Genomic DNA, 20,770 nt, shown 5'->3' with positions numbered 1-20,770 from the left:
AAATTTTGTTTTGTTTCTTTCAATTCTGAATATTGAAGACATAATAACTTACTTTAAAATTAATATTAAATTCTAGATGTCATGAAATAACGATGAGATTGTAGAAATTGATGGATTAAAAAGAGAAATTGCCTGAGTAAGAGATGATATTGCCAATCAAATTTGGTAACATTTGAAGGATAAATATAATTTTATGTTTATGTTATTATTTTTATTCGTGCATTGATACTTCTTCGTATTAAATGAATAACCTTTTGATAATTTTATTTGTTATGTTTGATGGATAGACCTATATTTTTGTTTAATGTTTAATTGAAGTAGATGTGAAAAATAAAAAATAAATCTAGAAGAAAATCAATAAACAAGAAACAGTTATCGAACACTTTTTTGTTTCTGTTTTTTTTTTTTTTCAAGAAACAAAAAATAGAAACAGTTATCAAACACATTACTGTTTCTTGTTCTAAAAAAAGAAGAAACAGAGAACAAGAAACAGAGAATAGAAACGTTACCAAACGGACCCTAAAATGTACCATTTATCGATGCCCGAGACTAAAATCGAACAAACTTAGATGCATACCCCTAAAGAACTAAAAACTTCATAGTTTTTTTTTTTCTTCTTTTTGTGGGTTTGTTTGCAGTTTAGCCCTTCTTCAAATATATTATCCACGATGGGCTAAAAATACAGCCGACATCGGAATGGGCTTCTAAAACGGGCCAATGGGTTTGATGGGCCTATTTACCTTCCGGCCTACAGTCTATCATGGCCCATATTATCGTTGTTTATTATTTAATGTACTTCTCTCCTCTACGTGACAGCGCGGGATTCCTCTTCTTGCTCCCGACTCTGACTCCATTTTCTCTTCTTCGCCTCGCTCAAAGATACCGACCGAGTGCTAAGATTTTGGAATTTCCCTTTCACCATCCTCCAACAGGACTTGACAAATTTTGGGTATTCGCTTTCTCACTTCCGCAAAGCTGGATAGGCACAGAGGAGACCGCTATGGCCCTGACCAAGATTCCCACCCCTTTCGTCACTCTGCAGCTCCTTCTCGCTTCTCGGACTCCCCCGTGAACCACCACGACGCTCGACGGAGTCCCAGCAACTTCCGTGGTGGCGTTGCTGGAGCTAACCGTCGGCCTTTCGACAGCCCTCCTCGATACTCTACTCCACCTGCTGCTGGGTTTCGCCCGATGGGGACTGCCGGGGGATTCCGTCCAATTCCTGGTCCTGGGGGTGGTGGTTTTGGGTCCGGTTTCCAGGCGCCACCTGTTGTTGGACAGAAACGGGGTTACCCTTTTGCCGGCCGTGGAAGTTCTCCAGGTTAGGTTAGATTTTGTGGATTAATTCAATTACTGTTTCTTTTATTTCGTTTCTTGACGAGAGCATTAGGCAATCTTTTTGCAGTTATTTTCGTGCCACTTTTCGCTTTGTTGATTCTAAATGTTTTCTGTGCTTAGTTCACCCTTTCGGGCGTTTTTTGAGATATCATTAAAACTTTATACAATGTCTGAATTATGTTCTTAAAAAATCGATTACTTTTCGCTAATGTGAAGATATATTGATTACTTTGATCATAATTAGCTCCCATCAGAAGGGGGAAAAGGAAAAGAAAGCTTCTTGTAACTGTTAGGCATCAATTTGGGGGGGGGGGGGGGGTAAACTTTCTAAAGTCTATTTAATATCTTCTCATTTTCTAGTGATCGTAATTCCCCTTTTTTTGAGATGCATTGACCTTTCAGTGTGCTGTCATTTTAGTTCTTGTATCACGTGTGATGTGATAAGTGATAAACATTTTGGTGCACAGATATACTGGGTATAAAAAGCCATAATCTTTCATTCTTTAGGGTAAAATGGGAAACATCCACAACCCTTTAATGGACTCCTTCTATATCTTCGTCTATTTCATTCATCAATGAAATTGACACCAAAAAAGACAATGTTTAACGTATATATGAGGAACACCTACTCTTCTTTCAGTGTGATCAATGTGTGATACATAATTTTTTGTTGTAGTTCTCATGTAATTCAGGCAGCACTTATCTTGCAGCTTGCTAATACCGTCATCTTCTATCTTCAGATCATTCCGATGGAAGCAATTTTGCCAAGCTATTTGTTGGATCGGTTCCAAGGACTGCAACGGAGGAAATTGTAAGTCTTAAGTATTCATTACGTTGTTGAAAATCCTCGAAGTCGGTCCTCCACTTGTTTACGTTGTATCAACAAAATTGAAGCTAGTCATGTCTAAATTATATTCTTTGGTTGTGGTTAAGTTTACTTGTATTATAGAATGGGCTCTTGGTGGAGGTTAAGGAATTTCAGGCCTCGAAGCATTATTATTGTACGAGAGAATCAGAGATGGTGAGAGATTCGGATCATACAAATTGGTGTTTCTGGGAATGTACATTTAATAAGTTTGATGCATGGTTTGTTCATGGGTGGAAGATGTTGAAGATTTAGGTCAAGAGGGCACAATAGGGTTATTCTTACAATTCCTATCTTTCTCGTAGGATTGTCTGTGTTAAGAAAGAGAGAAACATAATTGTTTCTGTTGTTATGGAGGAATGAGGATGTTGTCCTTGTTTTCCAAGATTATACATATGTATCAAGAGAGAGAGAGAGATCCTCTTGCTTTACGAGGTTCCCTAATAACACATCAATGCTGATGGTCTTGAGCGGTAGCCCATTTATATTGTGGTAGGGAGTTGAAGAGGATCATTTCACATTGGAAGAGATAAGGAGGGCAAAGTAGTGGTTTTAGGGCTCTAATGCTGTAGATCTTGATGGTTAATTAATGGTCCTTGTCCCTTCCCACCATCCCTTCTCTTCTGGATATTAGAATGCTATGAAATTGGACTTCCTCAAGGTGTTGGGTGGGTTGGTTTCATAAGAAGGTATTATGACATTATCGATGTGAAACTTAATGTTACTAATACTTACAACTGTTGGGACACAAGCATGGCTGCAGGAAAATTGGCGATTAAAGGATGTTATGGAGAACTAGATCCAAGTGCTCATCTCGACTTTATCTATCAAACAATTTTTCAATTTTATTTTTCATATACTTTTTAATAGAATTTGTATCTCATAATTTCAACTACATAATGGTCTTATCTGACTATAATTTCTTGAGCTTTCCTTCCTTTCATCTGTTGTTCAAAGGGTTCAATTTGGACTTTTAATTGAAAATAGTTATAATAGGTCTCTCGAGCTTTTTGGCTTTTATTTATAAATTTTCCTTTTTGATTTGTTTTTCTTTCTTGTATTCTTCTTGTTTCTTCACGTACCTTTCAAAGGCTAACATCCTAAAGAATGTGAAATTCTATTTGGTCTCATTGCCCTTGGGAGCCTTGATACGGCTGATGTTTGTTTTTATCCAAAAAGATAACTACTGATATTTGTCAGTTATAATCTTCTGGCATGCTTGCTTCTTAGTGTGATAGGGCACTTTGTGAGCAATCAATTAAGGATTTTTGCAACATGTTTGCTATATTACAGGAGAAGTTTTAGTGGATGTATGGGGGTGCTGTTGCCTCGTCAAAGATAATATGGGATGATGGAGGAAAGTGTCTCACACCCTCTATTTTGGATATAAGTCCTTTGTGGCTAGCAATGTTTTGTGCTAAGGGGTATATGGTTTGCGAGAAAGAGGAGGATTATAGAGATGGAGGGAACTTGGGAAAAGACGTTTAGCTCACTTCAATCCCAAGTTTTTATTCCGTGTGACCAATTGTTTTTGTTGTCATCCTTATGATCACTAACTCCTGGAGCTAGTATAATTTTGGGGGCTTCAATTTATTGCTTTTGTGTGCAGATGGGTTTCTATGATTTTTGGATTTTTTGCATGGCCCCATGTATTCTTTCATTCTTTTTCAATGAAAGTTGTTATTTAAATTAAAAAAAATTACATGGGTTTCTTAGATAAAACTTTGTTTATTTGATACCAGATTCGCCCATTGTTTGAAGAACATGGAAATGTGATTGAAGTAGCTTTGATAAAGGATAAGAGAACAGGCCAACAACAAGGTAAGCATAACTTCTATTTTGTATGAATCACTTTTGGTTCATACGCATGTCATTTCAGGTTTTGAGAGGCTCGAGGAAATCGTGAGCTCGTCTCAGTTTGTTTTTGCAACAAGTTTGGTGCTTGTTGGTTTTCGTTGCGATCCTAACTTTTTCTCCACCATGCCAAACAAGAAGAAGACAAGGCATGTAAACCTGCTATAATATCAAGTTTTGTATGGCAGTGGAGCACAAAAGACCGTGCCTTGGCTGACTAGCTGCAGCAATGAAGGATATAACCCTTTTTTGTTTTCCTTTTGTAATGGGAGTGTCTGCTGCCAGCAGTTTGGGTTTTCTTATGTCAGTATTTATAGTGACAAATGTACAGAATTATTAATTTAGAAAATACACGTTTTTTTTATAAAAAAATTATGTTCATATATAATGTATGTTTGGAAGATTTGAATGTGTGTGAGTGTGTGCTTCTTCTTTTCTTTTCTTTTTTAACTCCTTTTCAGTTGTGGTGAATGATGTTTTTTAAATGGATTCAAACGTTGGATTGTTATTGGTGTGGAATGTAAAATGGTGATGGGTATGAAGTTGAATCTCGTAGTGGCTTGTGATGGATTTCGTGCGGTGTGTGTATGGTTGGATAGTTGGTAACTGGTAGCTTACTTTTATGATATTCAAAGAATGAATGGATGAGTGTCGGGATTTTCAGGCTGCTTGTATGTTTCTCTGAGTAGGTTAAGTTTATTGTAGTATGGAGCACATAGATTGGTTTGTGGCCTTGTTGATTATGTTTTTCATTTTTATCCATCAAATGAAAGAAGACCCATCATGTCTGACGATAGATGTGATTCTGTAACAAATTATGCTGTCTCAAGCCAGACTCTTCAGGAGTTTTGCTGCGACATGAAACTCTGCCTTTTTGACCACTTGATCATCCTCTTTTTCCCCACATTTATCTAGTGATGTTTTAAAATTCCCTTTTGTACCTGTACAGTAGCCTGTAAAAGGAACACTTAGCTCCACTGCTAACTTGTATCTTTTGCTTGTACCTGTGTTCGTGCTAATTTTATCTGGCTTGCTGTTTTTTTTTCATGAATTATGAACTCATGAAACATTATAGTGTTCAGCACTGATGTTTATCTCCTGTTGTTTGAAGTCTTGACCTTTTCTCCTTCTTGCAGAAGGAGATATCCTGTGTGTTGGTTGTGATGTATGATGGTGCTTTTTTGTAGTCCATGCAAATGTTATTATTATCATGAACACTACCTTGTGTAAATGTTGGAAATTTGTAGAACCTAGTACGTACATAGGCCTAGCCCATAGGAGTTACAAAACTTTCTTTGGGGGCTTGGATAATTAGTATAGCCCCACTGTAGAATTATCTTGAGCAACATGATGCTGCTGTCAATGCAACCATGTTGACTTTCTCAGGATATGTCCTTCAATCTACTTGGAGGATTCATTTTTTATTCACTGGCGTGCTAAGTGACAATTCTTTTGTTATATATTCTGTGTCAAGTATGAATTTCAATACTTTTGTTGGATGGATACTTGCTCAAGTCCCTGAATTTACACATTTGGAACTTCACTCTATCTTGGATGATGATATTGTGTCTTCCCATTCAAGTTCTCGGCTTCAGTTAGATTGTAGTACGCAGTATTAGGTCATTATCAAACCTTTTGGAATTTTGTTATGTAAAAATTTTGATAAGGTAGAATAATGTAGTTGAGGTGGTTTTTGATGGCTTTACTTAACGTATTTCATGGCTGCATGTAGTCAGTGATCAGTATGTACTTTTTGTGATTTTAAATTGCAGCAAGTTGTCGTTTTATTCGTTGAGTGAATGTGATCCGTGCTAATACGATTGATTGGCTTATGAGGAAGCTTTCCTTGCTTGTTGGACCATTTTGTTGTATTCTTTTTTGGAAGGTGGAGCAACACTTGGATCATAACGCCTGTCATTGTGAGTTTGCGAGAGCTATGTGAGAAATTTTCTTTCAAACGTTTGGGTTCTCACTTGCTCGATATAGGGTTTCTAGTGATTTGAAGGGGTAGTTTCTCCTCCATCTGCATTTTCGTGAGAAAGGGTGCTTTGTATGGATGGACGATGTGTGTTGTCTTCTGGGTTTTGTGGGGGAGTGTAATAAAAAGTTGTTGGTCTCTTGTTAGATATCATGTTTCTCTTTGGGTTATGGTTTCAAAGTCTTTTGTAACTGCACTACAGGCTCTATTTTGTATAGTTGGAGTCCTTTCTTTTATAGGGCTTCTCTTTTGGTGGGTTTGGTTTTCTTATGTCCCTATATTCTTTCACTTTTATCTCAGTGAAAGTTGTTTCACAGTAGGCTGCTCGATGTCTTTATTATTACTAGCTTAGCTTGCTAAATTAAAGTTTTTAGGACTGGAATATGATATTTTCTTCAAGTTTGTAAACGAGACATTCTCTAGCTAACGTAAGACAGATATTTTTGACATGGAATGGTAAAAGAATTTGTCAATGACATTTAAATATAGAGCTTGTGGCTTCTTTCTACCATCATAATCAATGTATCAATGGTGGTTGTGGTGGCTGTGCTGATGGATGAAGATAACGATCAATCATAATGATCATTTGGGCTGTCATAATGTGCATGTCAGTGTTTTTACTAGCTTATTCCGAATGCTTGATGCTGAGAACTTCTTGATAGCTGGCTTTTCCAACATTTGAACTCTTCCCAGCCATTTAGTTTCTGTTTCACATAAGATGGTTAATCAGTGGATTTCAATTCTTTGACATTTAAATATAGAACCTCACGCCTATGTCTGCTATAGTTTATCTCTAAAGTTGGTCTATTTGTACTGAATGAATGGAATTAAAGTTGTGTGCTTATATTCTCTGGATGGTTTTAACTGGCTTTTTATCTTTATGAAAGCTGTGGGGTCCTTGGTGTTTTTTACCTACTTCTTCTTGTGTGTTTGTAGATGGCAGGTTGTAACCAACATGACCATCAACATCTATAGATATTCATTTTCCTTTAAGATCTCTGTGTGTGTTTGTATCCCTTTCTACTACATTTTCATGATTTTGTAGTAGAAATATGTTTTTTAATGGGAACTGTAAAGTCGGCCTTTCTGTAGGCTGTAATGAAACAATAAATGTGGGTGTAGCACTAATTTTACATGCAACTGTGTTGTAGCCTCTTCATTTGCCTTGTTGTTATGGTTAGATGTAAATGTCTGTGTTTACCTATCTGTTCTCACATAAATTTTATTCCATTATTTAAAAGTTATGATTCAACGTAGCCCAATCAGAATAGCCTTTACTCATGCAGGATGTTGTTTTGTAAAATATACTACCTCAGAAGAAGCTGATAGAGCAATTAGGAACCTGCACAATCAACATACCCTTCCTGGGGTGAGTTTCCATTCTCCCAAGTATTATTGATATATACCTCGTCTCAATGATACCATATATCTTAAAAATGTTTACAGGGAGTGGGCCCAATTCAAGTTAGATATGCTGATGGTGAGCGAGAGCGCCTTGGTAATCGACTCTTCTGGCTTGTGTCGTATTTATTAACCTTCATCAATCCTTGCCATCTTCTTTTTTCTTCCGTTCCCCTGATTTTTCTGTGCGCTAGGGTGTGTGTGTGTGTGTGTGTGGGGGGGGGGGGGGGGGGGGTTAGAGACAGTACTATGAGCTTTGTTATTTTTTAACATTTGTTTGTTACATCTGAGAAATTCAATTTTGATAACGACAAACAGAAGTTGGACTAAGATGTGAAGTTCAATCTGGACATAGCATGATTGAAGTATAGTGCGAGATAGTCAATTTGGTGGAACTTATTTCTAATAATTAGCTTTTATTTTTGTGAGTGAGAATTAAAAGCTTAAAGAATAATTTAATGGATCTGGAATTAGGCACACCAACATTCCAAGTCAGTAGAATGTTGAATCTAACTGTCTGCTATAAAATTTTCCTTTTTATCATTTAATTCATTTTTTTTTCTTTACTTAATTTCTGCAGGTGCAGTTGAGTACAAATTGTTTGTTGGTTCACTAAATAAACAAGCTTCAGAAAAAGAAGTCAAGGAAGTATGTCATAACTGTGTGGCTAAACCCTTTTTATCTCAATATTACTGTCACATGTTATCCATTTCTACTTATTTTCCTGTTCTTTTTGAGCCATCAAATAAATTATGAAGTTTGGTATCATTGAGCTGAAGCTTATTTTCTTTGTATATGGTCACTTGGTTTTTGGTTGTGGTGGTGTGTATGCCTTGGTCATCTTAGTGCTTCTGCACGAAGTAAAATCATGTGGGTTACTTCCAGTATTTCAGGACATTAATCAATATTTTTATTTTCAGATCTTTTCTCCCTACGGAGTAGTCGAAGATGTTTATCTTATGCGGGATGAAATGAAACAGAGTCGCGGTATGCTTTTCAAATTTATTTGATCTTGTTTTAAGTGTTACTTTCACAATTAGATATTAATATGCATTTTTGGTCCTGTTATTGTGTAGTATGGACACTGTTGTTAAATGTAAATTATTTAGATGTTGATGCTCTGCTGGTTAGAATTCTTCATTATTTTATATTGAAAGGAGTCATAGATGCTTCATGCTTAAAATGAATGGATGACTTTACTTTGATTCAACGTTTATCAATATGGAAATCTAGGAATTTGATTAGTTCCGCGATGGCCATGGGAGACCAACTATGGCTACTCCATCAGTTTGTCAACAACTAACAGACTCTAGGAATTTGATTACGTGTTTTTGTCCGACAAAATTCTAAGATACTAAGGGAGGATTAAAAATTAGCCTAGATCTACTAATGTAAGGTGAAAATATGAAAACTAGTCTCAATATCTTTTATGACACCAATTGCTTATTTTTTATTATTATATTTATTTTAGAGGTTTATTTTTAGTATTTTTAATGGAAACTTGTAAAGTGTCTTCCAATATCAATGCAAGATGGATCTTTGGTGTCAAAAGTTGATAAAATAGAATGTAGTCAATTGAACTGAATAAATTTGCTTCCAGTGGTGGCAATGTAATATTAGTCCAGTCTACTTTGCTCATCTTCAGCTATTCACTGCTATGCTTGGCCGTTCAACTATTAGTTCCAAAATTTATAATCACCGTCATTATTGCTATTGCTACCGTTATTTGGTTTTCAGTATGTTTCTAATCATGCAATTTAGGGTGTGGATTTGTGAAGTATTCACATAGGGACATGGCACTGGCGGCTATAAATGCTCTAAATGGAATTTTTACAATGAGAGTAAGTCTATATTCTTGAGTTCATGATATTTTTTTTTCTTCTGAACACTATTTACTACCAAAGCCTATTACTTAATGAATTTCCTTAACTATATTTAGGGTTGTGATCAACCATTAAGTGTCCGCTTTGCTGACCCAAAGAAGCCCAGACCTGGAGATTCGAGGTTCGATATCATGTAGCTTTATGATCAAATTTTGAAATTGAAGTAGATTCTTTGGAGGATTTGCTCCTTTATTTTCTTCTTTTAATATATTCTTAACTCTTGGTTTGAACATCACCTTATTGTCTTATTCTGACATCTGGCCCTCACTTCATGTATCCGACACCCTTAACTTCACTTCATGTATTCTCCCTCTCTCCCTCTTCTTCTTCTTCTCCCTCTCTCAGTCTCTCTTTCCCTCTTTCTCTCTTTCTCTCTTTCTCTCTCTCTCAATAAAAAAGTCAACCACTAAAAATCCTTATAACTTGAGGATCTTTCATTTTCAGGGGCACTCCTGCATTTGGAGGTCCAGGCTTTGGCTCTCGCTTTCAACCTCCTGGGCCAAGGTAAAACTCTCTGTGGATGATATCCATTGTCTTTAGTTTGCGGGGGGTTTGAATCAAGTTGCTTGATGTTTCTTATAAAAATAAATAAATAAATAAACACCAAATTTCATTGATCAAATGAGAAAAACAAAAGCTGGGCAACCCTCTAGAAGAGAATAAAAACACTCTCCAACTGGCATTTGCCAAAAGTAATCATAGTTGGAAAATGGTTCTAAAAGGGAGCTCCAGTTAGGGCCACAAATCTGGCAACCTACCAAAGCATCTTCCTAATTGGCAGGCTTCTTCCAAAAAAACTTCCCATAGAAAAGCCACAAGTACATGGTCTATAACGTCCTTCTTGAGCCGTGGTTCATAGCATGCGATATTACTCCTTGTTTTTGCATTGTCTTGACATTTTCTAATCATGCTGTTGATTTTTTGTGCTTTTAGCAGACCAACACCAAATTTTGGTGAATTTATGGGTGATCGAATTCCAATTGATGTACGAGGTTTCAGGCCACCCGTTGATGCTGGTATTCATCCCTTTGGTGGTCAGTTGCCACCTAGGTCCAGTGAAATGGGACTACCTTTGAATTTGGTAATTTATTTTTACCTTTTGAGTTTGACATTTCATTCTGATTGCTAATTATGTTGTTATTTATGTAGGCCTATGTATAGTAAAAGCAGTATTCTGGTCATTTCACCTTCTTTAACCGAATCATATTTGTAACTGGAGAACTAATATGATATTATATTTTAATACATAGCCATGAAATCATCAACCTCACAACCTCAAAATTTTCAACTTGCTCCATTTAGTATTGGTTGACTTATAATAGTTAACATGTCATTTTATCTTGATGTATTAGGATTTAGGGTTTATAAGTTCTTGAATATTATATCATATGAATTTAAACTTTCATTGAGATAGATCAAATTGTTGAAATAGTAGGCCAATCCAAAAAACAAGAGTTCGAAAAACGAGAGTTCTAACGCCCAATTACAGACGGGGCTCAAATCTAAAGAATTTTACTGAACTGATAGTTACAGAAAAAACCATATTAACAAACACTGACGAAGGTGAGTTAAACCTAACCACAACCAAAGATCCACTCTAAACTGCTTGACCCCACAATAAGTTCTACTATTCCTCTCAAGCTGAATGTCTCACAACGAAGAAAACACAAGATTGCCAGAGAACCTTTTCTTTGTCTTGAAAAGGAGGATCCAGTAGCACCTCCTCAAACATGGAACAATGACCTCTATTACGAGCAAGCACAAGCCTAAAGGTTCTAAAGAACCTGTTCTACAAAGATGTAACGAACGCACAATCCTGGAGTAATTGGTCAAGATCCTTTTTGACTCTCTTACAAGGAATACACCTTTGACATTAAGGTTGCAACACCATGGAGTAAAGCTTTTGGACACGATCTTGAGTATTCACTCTCCCATGCAAAACTTGGTGGGCAAAAGATTCATTTTCTTAAGACCTTTGACCATCCAAAGAGAGAAAAATGCAGGGCTCTTGACGAGGAGGGTCGCAAAGAAAAAAGGCACAACTAAAACCGAGAGAAAAGGAAGGACTATTAGAGGAAGGCTAGACAAAGGCTAACTAGTGAAAATTTTTCTTCTACTGGTGGTAAAGATGAGGGAACAAGTAACGGGGTGGTTTCTCTCCGACTCCCAGATATAGGTATTCGGTCCACCCCAATTGAAGATTTCATGTGCTGAGAGAACAAAGGATAGCTAGCTAAAAGTCATAGAAAACTAGAGGCTGTTATAAGAAGCCTTAAACTTTTCATCTGAGTCCCATTCTAAAGAGGGACATTAGATATGAGAACCTACTTATCTATCATAAAAGAGCAATGGCATGAGGATTTTCTTTCTGAAAAAAGAAAAGAAAAGACAAGAAAAAGATACCAAATTTTTTACTAAGAGAATAAAAAGAAACTAGTGCTTCGAGGTACAAAAGGTTACATCAGTGTACAAACAAAGAGACTTAAAACAAGAAAGAAATACTTAGGTAGGGTTGATAAACGGCAACCAATTGCAGTAGATAGCCTGAATGGAATGCCTGCCAATTTCTTGAAAAGATAGCAGCACTAGGGTTGATAAACGGCAACCAATTGCACAAGAAAGAAATATGTTTGTTTCTAGTAGGCTTCCTATCTACTAGAGGACACTGCTGCATCTGGTAGTTCAATAGTCAGTTATCTGGTTTAGTTTTGCTAGGGTTCAGGTATTTGCACCTAATTCGGCCTTCTTTTTCTTAATTTTTTACTGTTGGTACTGAAAATAATGATAACTGTTTTGGTTATCAAATCATTTGATGTTATGATCATATTTTGGACTGTTCAGTTATGAATGATTAAATCAATCATCATCATGTGTAATAATTGAGTTTGGTTTTCAAAATTTCATTTCCTGATCTGGCTTTTCTTTCTGTGGCCTATTTTTCATTTCACTCATGATTGTACTCTTAGCAGTACTCTATGGGTATGGGTGTACACTGCCTAACAAACGTGCCTGCATAATTTTTAGGGTGGTCCTGCTGGTGGGTTTAGAGGTCCCAATCAAGGGTTAGCCAATCCAGCACCTTCAGCTTCTCAACAGGTAATTGGATGCCGATATATGAGTTTTTAGGTTACCTGATAGATCGTATTCTAGGCTTTCCAAAAAATTTCTAATGTTATCTGCATTTGTTAGAATTTTAATCAGTCTGCAAGCCAACATCCACCACCTGGTCTGCAAGTGTCGCCAGTGTTAAAAACTTCTCAGTCGCCTAAACAATTGCCACCTTCGAATCAATTGCACTCTCATGCCCCTGCCTATTCTCAGACACATACATCTCCAGCCTTAGCGCAACAGCATAATCAACCACAAAACTTCAATTCTTCTGGTCAGTTGCCCTTTAGTCAGCCTGCACCTTCCCAGGAGTCACCTGGCTTAGGTGGGCAGTTGGCGGTATCTCAGTCTATGGGTGCCTCATCTGCTGCAGCTACACATGCTCCTTTGAGTATGAACTTACAATCCCATGCTGCTGCCCCTAGTCAACAGCAACTTCCTACGCCAATTCAACCACCTCAGAATTCACCTTCTCAGTTAGCACACATGCTGTCACAACAAAAACAAACTCTACAGGCTAGGTTCCAGTCTTCCCAGCAGGCATTCTCTCAGCTACAACAGCAGTTGCAGCAGATACAACCACCAAATCAAAGTTCAACATTGCAACCGAGTTCCCAGCCTATTAAGCAGCAGGTATTGAGTAATAGCAAGAAGATATCTCTATACTAATAGAATAAGTTTGGATTGTCAAGACATTTTAACCCCCAATTTCAGGTTAAACACATAATGTCTGTTTGTTTTAAATTCCCTTGCAGCCTCATTGGGCAGGGGTTGGGCCACATACAGCTGCCAGTGCCACTTCTGCAACTTCAGATGCACATACATCTACAGTTCCTCCTGCAGCTAGAAATACCCAAGTTGTAGCTCCTGTAAAATGCAATTGGACAGAGCACACTTCTCCTGATGGCTATAAATACTATTATAACAGTGTTACTGGTGAGAGTAAGGTGAGTTTCATTGAAGTTCCTACTTTATGAACCTTTGCAGTTATTTTTTTGGTTAGTGTTCTGATGTGTAAACCTGCAGTGGGAGAGACCTGAAGAGCTTTCCGTGATTGAGCAACAACAACAAAAGCCACCAATACTGCAGCCTCATAACCAGCCACATCCTCAACTGCTATCAACCCAGCAACTTTCTCAAACTCCCCAACCGCAGCTTCAAACTCAGTTCCAGACACAGTCCCCGATGCCTCACCCTCAGCCGCTGCTGCAACCTTCATTCCATTCACAGGTCAGTCTACTTTATTGGCAGTTCCATTTTTCATTATTGGATTTGAGAGTTCTGGAAATTCTTATTTCATTTTATTGTTTCACTTTATTATACAACAGTGACTCTTTAGATAATGCAATATCTTTGTTGGATTCTCAAATGATTTCTTCATCTTTTTTTTCTCTTTCATTTTGCTTGGGGACCTACGGCCTTTGTTACACTACTACCACTATGACTTGCTATTCAGACTGCGTATATTGTAGCTTATTTTATTCTCATGATGTAGGAAGGTGCGTATACACAAATGCAGCCAACGAATAACTCAGTAAATGATCCTACTCGCTTCCATCAGGTACGTTGTTCTTTTATTTTAATGCAAACATTTTACTTCTGTTGAGTCAAATTCATGTAATTGATTATGTACCTCAGGGATTTCCCGCAACTCAAGAGTGGGCATGGAAGAATAAATAATCAGCAGGTTGGTTTTCTAATTCCATGTGGTGTGTGTTTAGTTAGTAAGAGTTGAGTCCATTAGGGTGGGGATTAGGATGAACATCGTGATATACATGCATGCCCAAACATATACACATATGTAAAAGTAATTAATGAAGTGTGAAAATTCTAACCTTGAGTTGATATATATGTTGCAAAAGACACGAAATGGTGTAGTTAACAGGCATGCGGTTCTCCAATTAATAAGGTCTGGATTCCACATCCTTGTGCTCAACTGTATATAAGTAAAGACAAATGAAAGCAAGTGTGATAGTTGGATGTCGTATTTCTTGGGCTCAATTATTCAAAGTGTCAAGCGCACACTGTTTGATTAATGTTTGAGACGTGTCTATATTTTCTTTTCATATTCCTTATAACAAGACCACTTGACTTGAGAAATGATAAACTGGGTCTAGAACGATGTTGTGAATTGCTTAGCCTCGTTTTCTATGATAAAAATTAGAACGTTTTGGTCTTCAGGAACTTGCAGTGGAACAATGCGATCTGCATGCATCTGCCATTCAAGTAGTGAAATGAAGATATAAGTTCTAAGGCAGAGAGTAACAGCTTTGTAAGGTACAAAAACCACAGATAAGATGAGCAATGCTTCAAGGGAGTTTGTCTGCCACAAATTCTCTTTACTGTGAAATGATATTCTATTGCAGTTAATAGTGTGGCACCATAGAGAACATTTAAATGCATCGGCTTAGTTTAACACAATGCTATAAATGTATCATATTGCTTAAAATTCCTGTATTGCTCACAAACGTGTATGTACTTATAAATTAGTCTTTTGTGCTGCCATCTTAGTTTCTCAGCAGATACTGGCGGCTCTTTTGTTATGTTACATCGTAAAAGTTGGGAGTTAAAAAGAGGATATGTAGACTTTCTTTTGTAGCCGTGATTCATTCACTTGAAATACTAGTTGACAATAGTACCTTCTCCAATTTAGCAACTTATCTAATCTCTTCTTCATTCTATTTTTTCGGTTCGGTAGATATTAAACCTGAACATAATCTAGCTAACAGTTCGACAATTAGTTCGGATCACGGTCTGTGTTCCAGCAGGTGGTTTGAGGCTTCCCATCTTCACCATTGACTGCTTGAAATCTTCAAAGAAGGCAACTGGGTCGATGGCGTAGGTTTCGACTATCTCTCTTGTTTGGTAATGCTCAGTCACAAGGACATGATCAGACTGGAGTAACCCCTCTCCAGAGAGAAGATTAATGTAGTACTGGTTGTCAAATGTAGCCGGGGTTACAACGTCGAGCTGTGCCAGTGTTGAGCTACTACCGGGTGCCGAGCAGAGCTGTTTCAATGACTCTATAAACTCTTGGTTTGCTCCTTCATTGGGGCTGCCTCCATTCGCTTGTAGCCTAGAACTGAATGAAGCACATCTAGCTTTTCCCAGTGTGTGTCCCCCTTCACAAGTTGTTAAAACAATCAACCAAAATGAAAGATTAATGAAACAAACTAAGAATTTTACCTGAGAGGGCGACCATATCTCTTAGAGAAAGGCCAAGGTTCTGGAACTTAGAAACTAAGGTAGCTACAGTGGAGTTTGGGCCCGGAATGTTGTTTTGTGCTGCTGATTTGCTAGCACTTATGCTATCCCCTCTTCCAAATTCCACTTTCCAAAAGGGTCCTCCTGACTGCATGGAGAAGGTCAAATTTCAAATTTAAATTTTAGTTCAAATAGTTTGAAGAAAGTTCAAATTTAATATGGATAATTGGATGGAAAATTATACCAAATCATAGAGATTATTTATAAGGGCTAATTTTGATGAAGTCAGATTAAATTCTAAATTTACAATTTAACGAGAAAAAAACGTGATGTGTGAATATAACATCCTTTTGTAAATACTCAAGTCAATAATGAAACTCACTAGTCCAACAGAGTCCCTAGCTGCAAGGGCTAGAATGTCAGCGCATGAAACTGTTTGTGGGCAAACAGATTCCATCTCAGATTTTATAGCATCAATCACTTCAAATCCCCTAAGTGAGTTCACATTTGGAGCTGCTGTCTTTTCACCTACAAAATTCTCGTTATCATCCAGCAAGACAGAGGCATCACATCCCTGTATCAAAACTAGAAATTCATTCACATTATTCATGGAAAGCTTTCAATGCAATGAAAAGGTAAAATAATATGACTTTCATTGACAAAGCAGTCGTGGAAGTGGAGCCGAAGCAGAGATGCCGCCATCCGGGGGTCCTCGGAGATGGCAGTTTGGACCCAGGAGAAGACGATGGCTTCTGCCTCCGGGCATATAGGGGGTGTGCCGAATGTTGGCAGGTTTTCGTCTCCTCCATACGAAGCTTGCATGTTTGCCAAAGCGATTGCAGTGAAGCTAAACATGACTAGAGAAAGGTGGAAAAACAGATACTTGGCCATTTTTGAGTTCCAAATGCAAATGAAATGAAATGCTGAGGGTGATGGAGTAGTGGTTCGCTTATATATGTATAAAGTATGCTAGAAATCAAACTACTACACCACCAGTGAGTTGTTGGGAAGAAAAGTGAAGTATCTCAAAATGGGCACTGAGTGGGGCTAAGTGCAAAGTGTTAGTTGGAATATGAAGAAACGGTAATAATGTTAAAATTAGACGAAAGTGAAAAAAGAAATACATTAATCCGAAGTTACACTATTACCCTCGTCTTTCCAATTAGGACTTGTAACAAATATGACGATGACTAGAAACTTATGTGACCGTGACCAAGTTCTAATTTTTGTTTTTGGTCACTCACACTGTTTTGATCCTAATTTTTGTTCATGATTTTCCCTCCAAGATTATGTTATCTCTCAAATATTTGTAAGACATCAAGGATATAATAATGCAGGCCAGAAAAAATACAAATATATTTTTTAGAACAACAAGCCTATTTGAAGGTTGTTCCTTCTATAATTTAGCCATAAAGATTTGTTGAGGTGGCCAATCAATTACTTAGAAAGGGATACAATGTGGGTTTGTGCCCAAAATGTTAGCTGAGAGTTTTGAAGAGAGAGCCAAAAGGCTATCATTTTTCCATAAATTAGTCTCCATTGAAGAGATATATGTGGAATGTCTGAAGAGAACAGAGATTAAAGACTAAAAAGGTTTATTCTTTTTGGGTAGTAAGTGGATTTGATGAGCCAAAAGATATATTTGTAGTGGTTGTGGACCATTTCCAAGCTCTTTGTTTGTTATGATATGTGGACAGTTCTTAACCACTTCAATCAACAGTCCAACAACTCCACTTTTTTCTTTTTCCTTAATGTTCTTTAAACACCTTCCTTGGTGATGTTTTGGAAGCCCATTGGCATGTCAAAGTCCAAGGAAAATTCGATGGTCCAAAAGTTAAAAGTCTCGAGTCACTTAGTTAGGTTTGTCTAAATGATTTTGTTTCTTATCATGAGAAGGAATGATAATCGAGTGGAGCTCTGTAACCTTGAGAACTACAAAAACACTGATATTGTTAATATTGCACACATCCCAAGGAATATCAAACGTTGAACTATATAAATAGTTTTATTCCTCTACCTTAAGGGGTAATCATTATTATGAGTGTTTATTCGAACTGGACGCTTTGTGTTCAACTCAACACCACATAAATATGAGTTCTTCTATAGATAAAGGTGAATGTAATGCATTCTCCAACCACAATCACTCAATAACGAGATATGCGTACCAACGATATTTTAATTTTATGATCTTCAAAATGATTTGATGTTGAGTCTTTGCTTTCTTAAAAATTGGTTCTATCTGCAAAGCAATTTGATGGGATGGAAATGGATGTCAATGTATATGCATGAGTTTCTTTAATTAGGTCTCATCTATCATATCATATTGATACCATTTAATCAAAATGTTCTCTCTTTTTGTTGCCAATGGCTTCTTCCCCTACCTTTCTTTTCCTATTTCCTATTTCCTCTTTGATTCCTGTCACACCTATTTTAGACACCAATTAACCTCTAGATTCCCTTCCCACTAACATCATAATAAAGTACAAAGAGGCATATATAAGAAAGAAGATATTGTGTCCAAGGATGGTGATCATCCATATGATTTCATCTAATGATTGAATAAGATTCAATGGATGAATGTGTACCTAATATTTGTTGGAAATATGAACAAAGTTCAACATATATGTTCGTTCAAAATTAGGAAAACTTTGAGATCTCTTGAGTGAAGCTATCATAAATCCATATGCACATTTAGACTTAGAAGGAAAATATGACTTGTGGTGATTTAGAATTTGGAAAATGTCTCAATTTTTTCTATATGATCTTCATGTGCAATTCGTGTTCAATTTATAAGTGAAGAAAAAAAGTATGGGACGTTGGAAAATATTGGAGAAACCGAAGTATGTATAACAATGTTTTGACCAAGGTAATTATTATCTTTTTTAAACACGTACAAGTCAAATTTAGTTTTACAAATGAATCTAACCACACGTGATTACAACAAATCTTTCTCTACGATATAATCTTCTACTACCATGATAAAAAAAAGTGATCACTCCCGAACATTTCTTTAAGGTATGTCAATAAGACCATTCAACATAGATTTGAATAACATCCTCTCTAACTCCATCACAGAAAATGTACTTTTAATTGGCATCTGAAAATTAATCAAAAACTATTTTTCTATGAATTTTTTTTGTAATACCTTCTGTATGTATGAGCATCTTACTTTTCATCAATGTTTTTTTTTTTTTTTTTTAAAATAGATAACCATACACAATCCTTTATGAACAATAATAGTAGTAATTATAGGATGAGTCAGGTTCAAAATTTTGCATGCTGATCTTGCTCTTTAATGAACATTAGGTTTAAACATTTGCACATGTTGGTTCCAAAAATGTTGATTTCAATGTTTACGTGATTCATCTCTCATACATTCATGACGTAAAAAGCCTAATAGTGAAGTTGTATCTATCAACATTCGCTTATGATTTTTCACATTTTGAACGTTAAAAAAAAGTACCTATTGCAATCTATGATCATAATAGCAATGAACAATACGATCATAATCTCTACCTAAGGCAGTGTTGAAAGAGATTCTTAAAATTAAACTCATATTCATATTGTATTGTGTTATTCTATTTGAACACATAGATGAAAAGTAGATTCTTCTGGAGTCAAATGCCTATATTCTTACCAAATTTTCAATTTTATTCTTCAAGAAATTAAGGTTGACTTTATATATTTAGTATACTATAAAGTCTATCCCTCTAAGTATCCTCATTAATTAAATGCAATATTTTTAAAATAAAACAATACTATAGATATTTCTAACCCATTTATCTCTCTCAATACATAACAAAAATAATTTTTTTTTTAAAGTAAACAAAATAAGATTTTAAACTATTCCAACCTTAAACTAACCCTTGCTTCTAAATAATCCATTAATATTTATTTAATGGTGAGTTAAATGATACCAAAAACTCTCTCATCCAACCAATACATTGTTAATGTTAAACAAAGGAATTATAAAGCAAAGTACAACAAAATATTAGAGAGTTATATGTATATATATATATTGAAAATTCAACAAATAACCCTAAGGCAAAAGTCCTGAACAGAGGATACATTAATTGCACCTATATATTATGTACTCATAGGATGCATTTCAAGATGTTATGAATATATATACTTCTTTCATAATCTCTTTTCTCAATAAAGAAATATCTATATAAACCCACACCATAACATAAGAACTTTACTAGGAATTCAAACTCTCTGTATCACTTTCAAAAGAAGCCATAAATAAAACGTCGTAAGGATTTCAGTTAATAGAGATGTTCAAAAATAGAGATATGAAAAAACTACAAAAGTATTTGAATCTTCAATAAGAACGAAAAAAACTATTAGAATTCTAATATAATTAATTATAGTTATTAAAAGACAACCATATTGTGATGACTTTATCGAATATTTTTATGAAACAATACTATTCTCGACCAAGTATATGCAATAGCATTTAATTTATGTTGAACTCTTTACGCTTTGTTGTTCACAACCACTCTCTCCCTCTCTTCTCCTAGCTTAAATCCTAGGTTTCTACCCCACACTCAAAACTAGCTTCCAACTATTCTCATTTCCAAAATTTCACTCTCCCTTTGCTTTATATAATTTCCTTTTTAGTAATACTCGAGTCGAACTTAAGTTACTCTCACCTTTACGCTCCTAATCACTCTACGTACAATCCTTGAACAAACCTAAATATTTTTCTTTCTAACTCCTACCATTTCTATTCTACAAAACCCTAAACCTATAACCCTACTTTTTGAGACAGACAACAAACCAAAAAGTAAAAACAATAACTCTACACTTCTTGCGTTGGCCTTGCGTAATGGCTTTTAAAACCCTAACCCTAAGAACACTAAAAAAAATAAATAATAAACAACTCTCCTTTTTCATAAATCCCAGCTTACGTAATACTATACTACAACATCTAATGATATTGATAGTTTCCTAAAATCATAGCGATCAATTTGATCATAATTCAGTAAATAATCCGCTATTAAACAAAATAACTAATTAATTAGAAAAAACGAATATCTATATATATATATATATATATATATATATATGTTTCCAGAAATTGAATCCTTTCTAGGAAACTAGATTGCTTGAACAAAAAAAAAAAAAAAAAAAAAA

The 20,770-nt window shown here is 36.0% G+C and overlaps 2 protein-coding genes across 7 annotated transcripts; one reads left to right on the top strand and one right to left on the bottom strand.

The window, feature by feature from the left end:
* Positions 1-754: 754 nt before the first annotated feature.
* Positions 755-15,083, top strand: LOC103497779 (flowering time control protein FCA). 6 transcript variants are annotated; one of them, XM_008460113.3, is made up of 18 exons: positions 755-1,321; positions 2,079-2,149; positions 3,946-4,024; positions 7,322-7,404; positions 7,482-7,533; positions 8,017-8,084; positions 8,357-8,423; positions 9,198-9,277; positions 9,376-9,440; positions 9,764-9,823; positions 10,256-10,400; positions 12,344-12,415; positions 12,509-13,060; positions 13,183-13,374; positions 13,454-13,657; positions 13,923-13,988; positions 14,066-14,114; positions 14,609-15,083. In XM_008460113.3, the coding sequence occupies exons 1-17, from the start codon at positions 1,192-1,194 to the stop codon at positions 14,105-14,107; spliced, it is 2,028 nt and encodes a 675-aa protein (XP_008458335.1). In that variant the 5' UTR covers positions 755-1,191; the 3' UTR covers positions 14,108-14,114; positions 14,609-15,083. The 6 variants fall into 6 exon arrangements, with proteins under 6 accessions (XP_008458335.1, XP_008458337.1, XP_008458336.1 ...); XM_008460115.3 differs by having other exon boundaries at positions 823-1,321; positions 12,521-13,060; XM_008460114.3 differs by having other exon boundaries at positions 823-1,321; positions 10,253-10,400; positions 12,521-13,060.
* On the bottom strand, positions 14,998-16,564 carry LOC103497778 (peroxidase 40). The gene is made up of 4 exons (XM_051091909.1): positions 16,282-16,564; positions 16,014-16,216; positions 15,614-15,779; positions 14,998-15,549 (listed from the first exon to the last, which is right to left on the bottom strand). The coding sequence occupies exons 1-4, from the start codon at positions 16,520-16,522 to the stop codon at positions 15,146-15,148; spliced, it is 1,014 nt and encodes a 337-aa protein (XP_050947866.1). The 5' UTR covers positions 16,523-16,564; the 3' UTR covers positions 14,998-15,145.
* Positions 16,565-20,770: the final 4,206 nt, after the last annotated feature.

Source organism: Cucumis melo, chromosome 11 (genome assembly GCF_025177605.1).
Source record: "Cucumis melo cultivar AY chromosome 11, USDA_Cmelo_AY_1.0, whole genome shotgun sequence".
Classification (NCBI taxonomy): domain Eukaryota; kingdom Viridiplantae; phylum Streptophyta; class Magnoliopsida; order Cucurbitales; family Cucurbitaceae; genus Cucumis; species Cucumis melo.
Note: the sequence above shows the minus strand (reverse complement) of the source record. Positions and strands in the feature narration are given on the sequence as shown.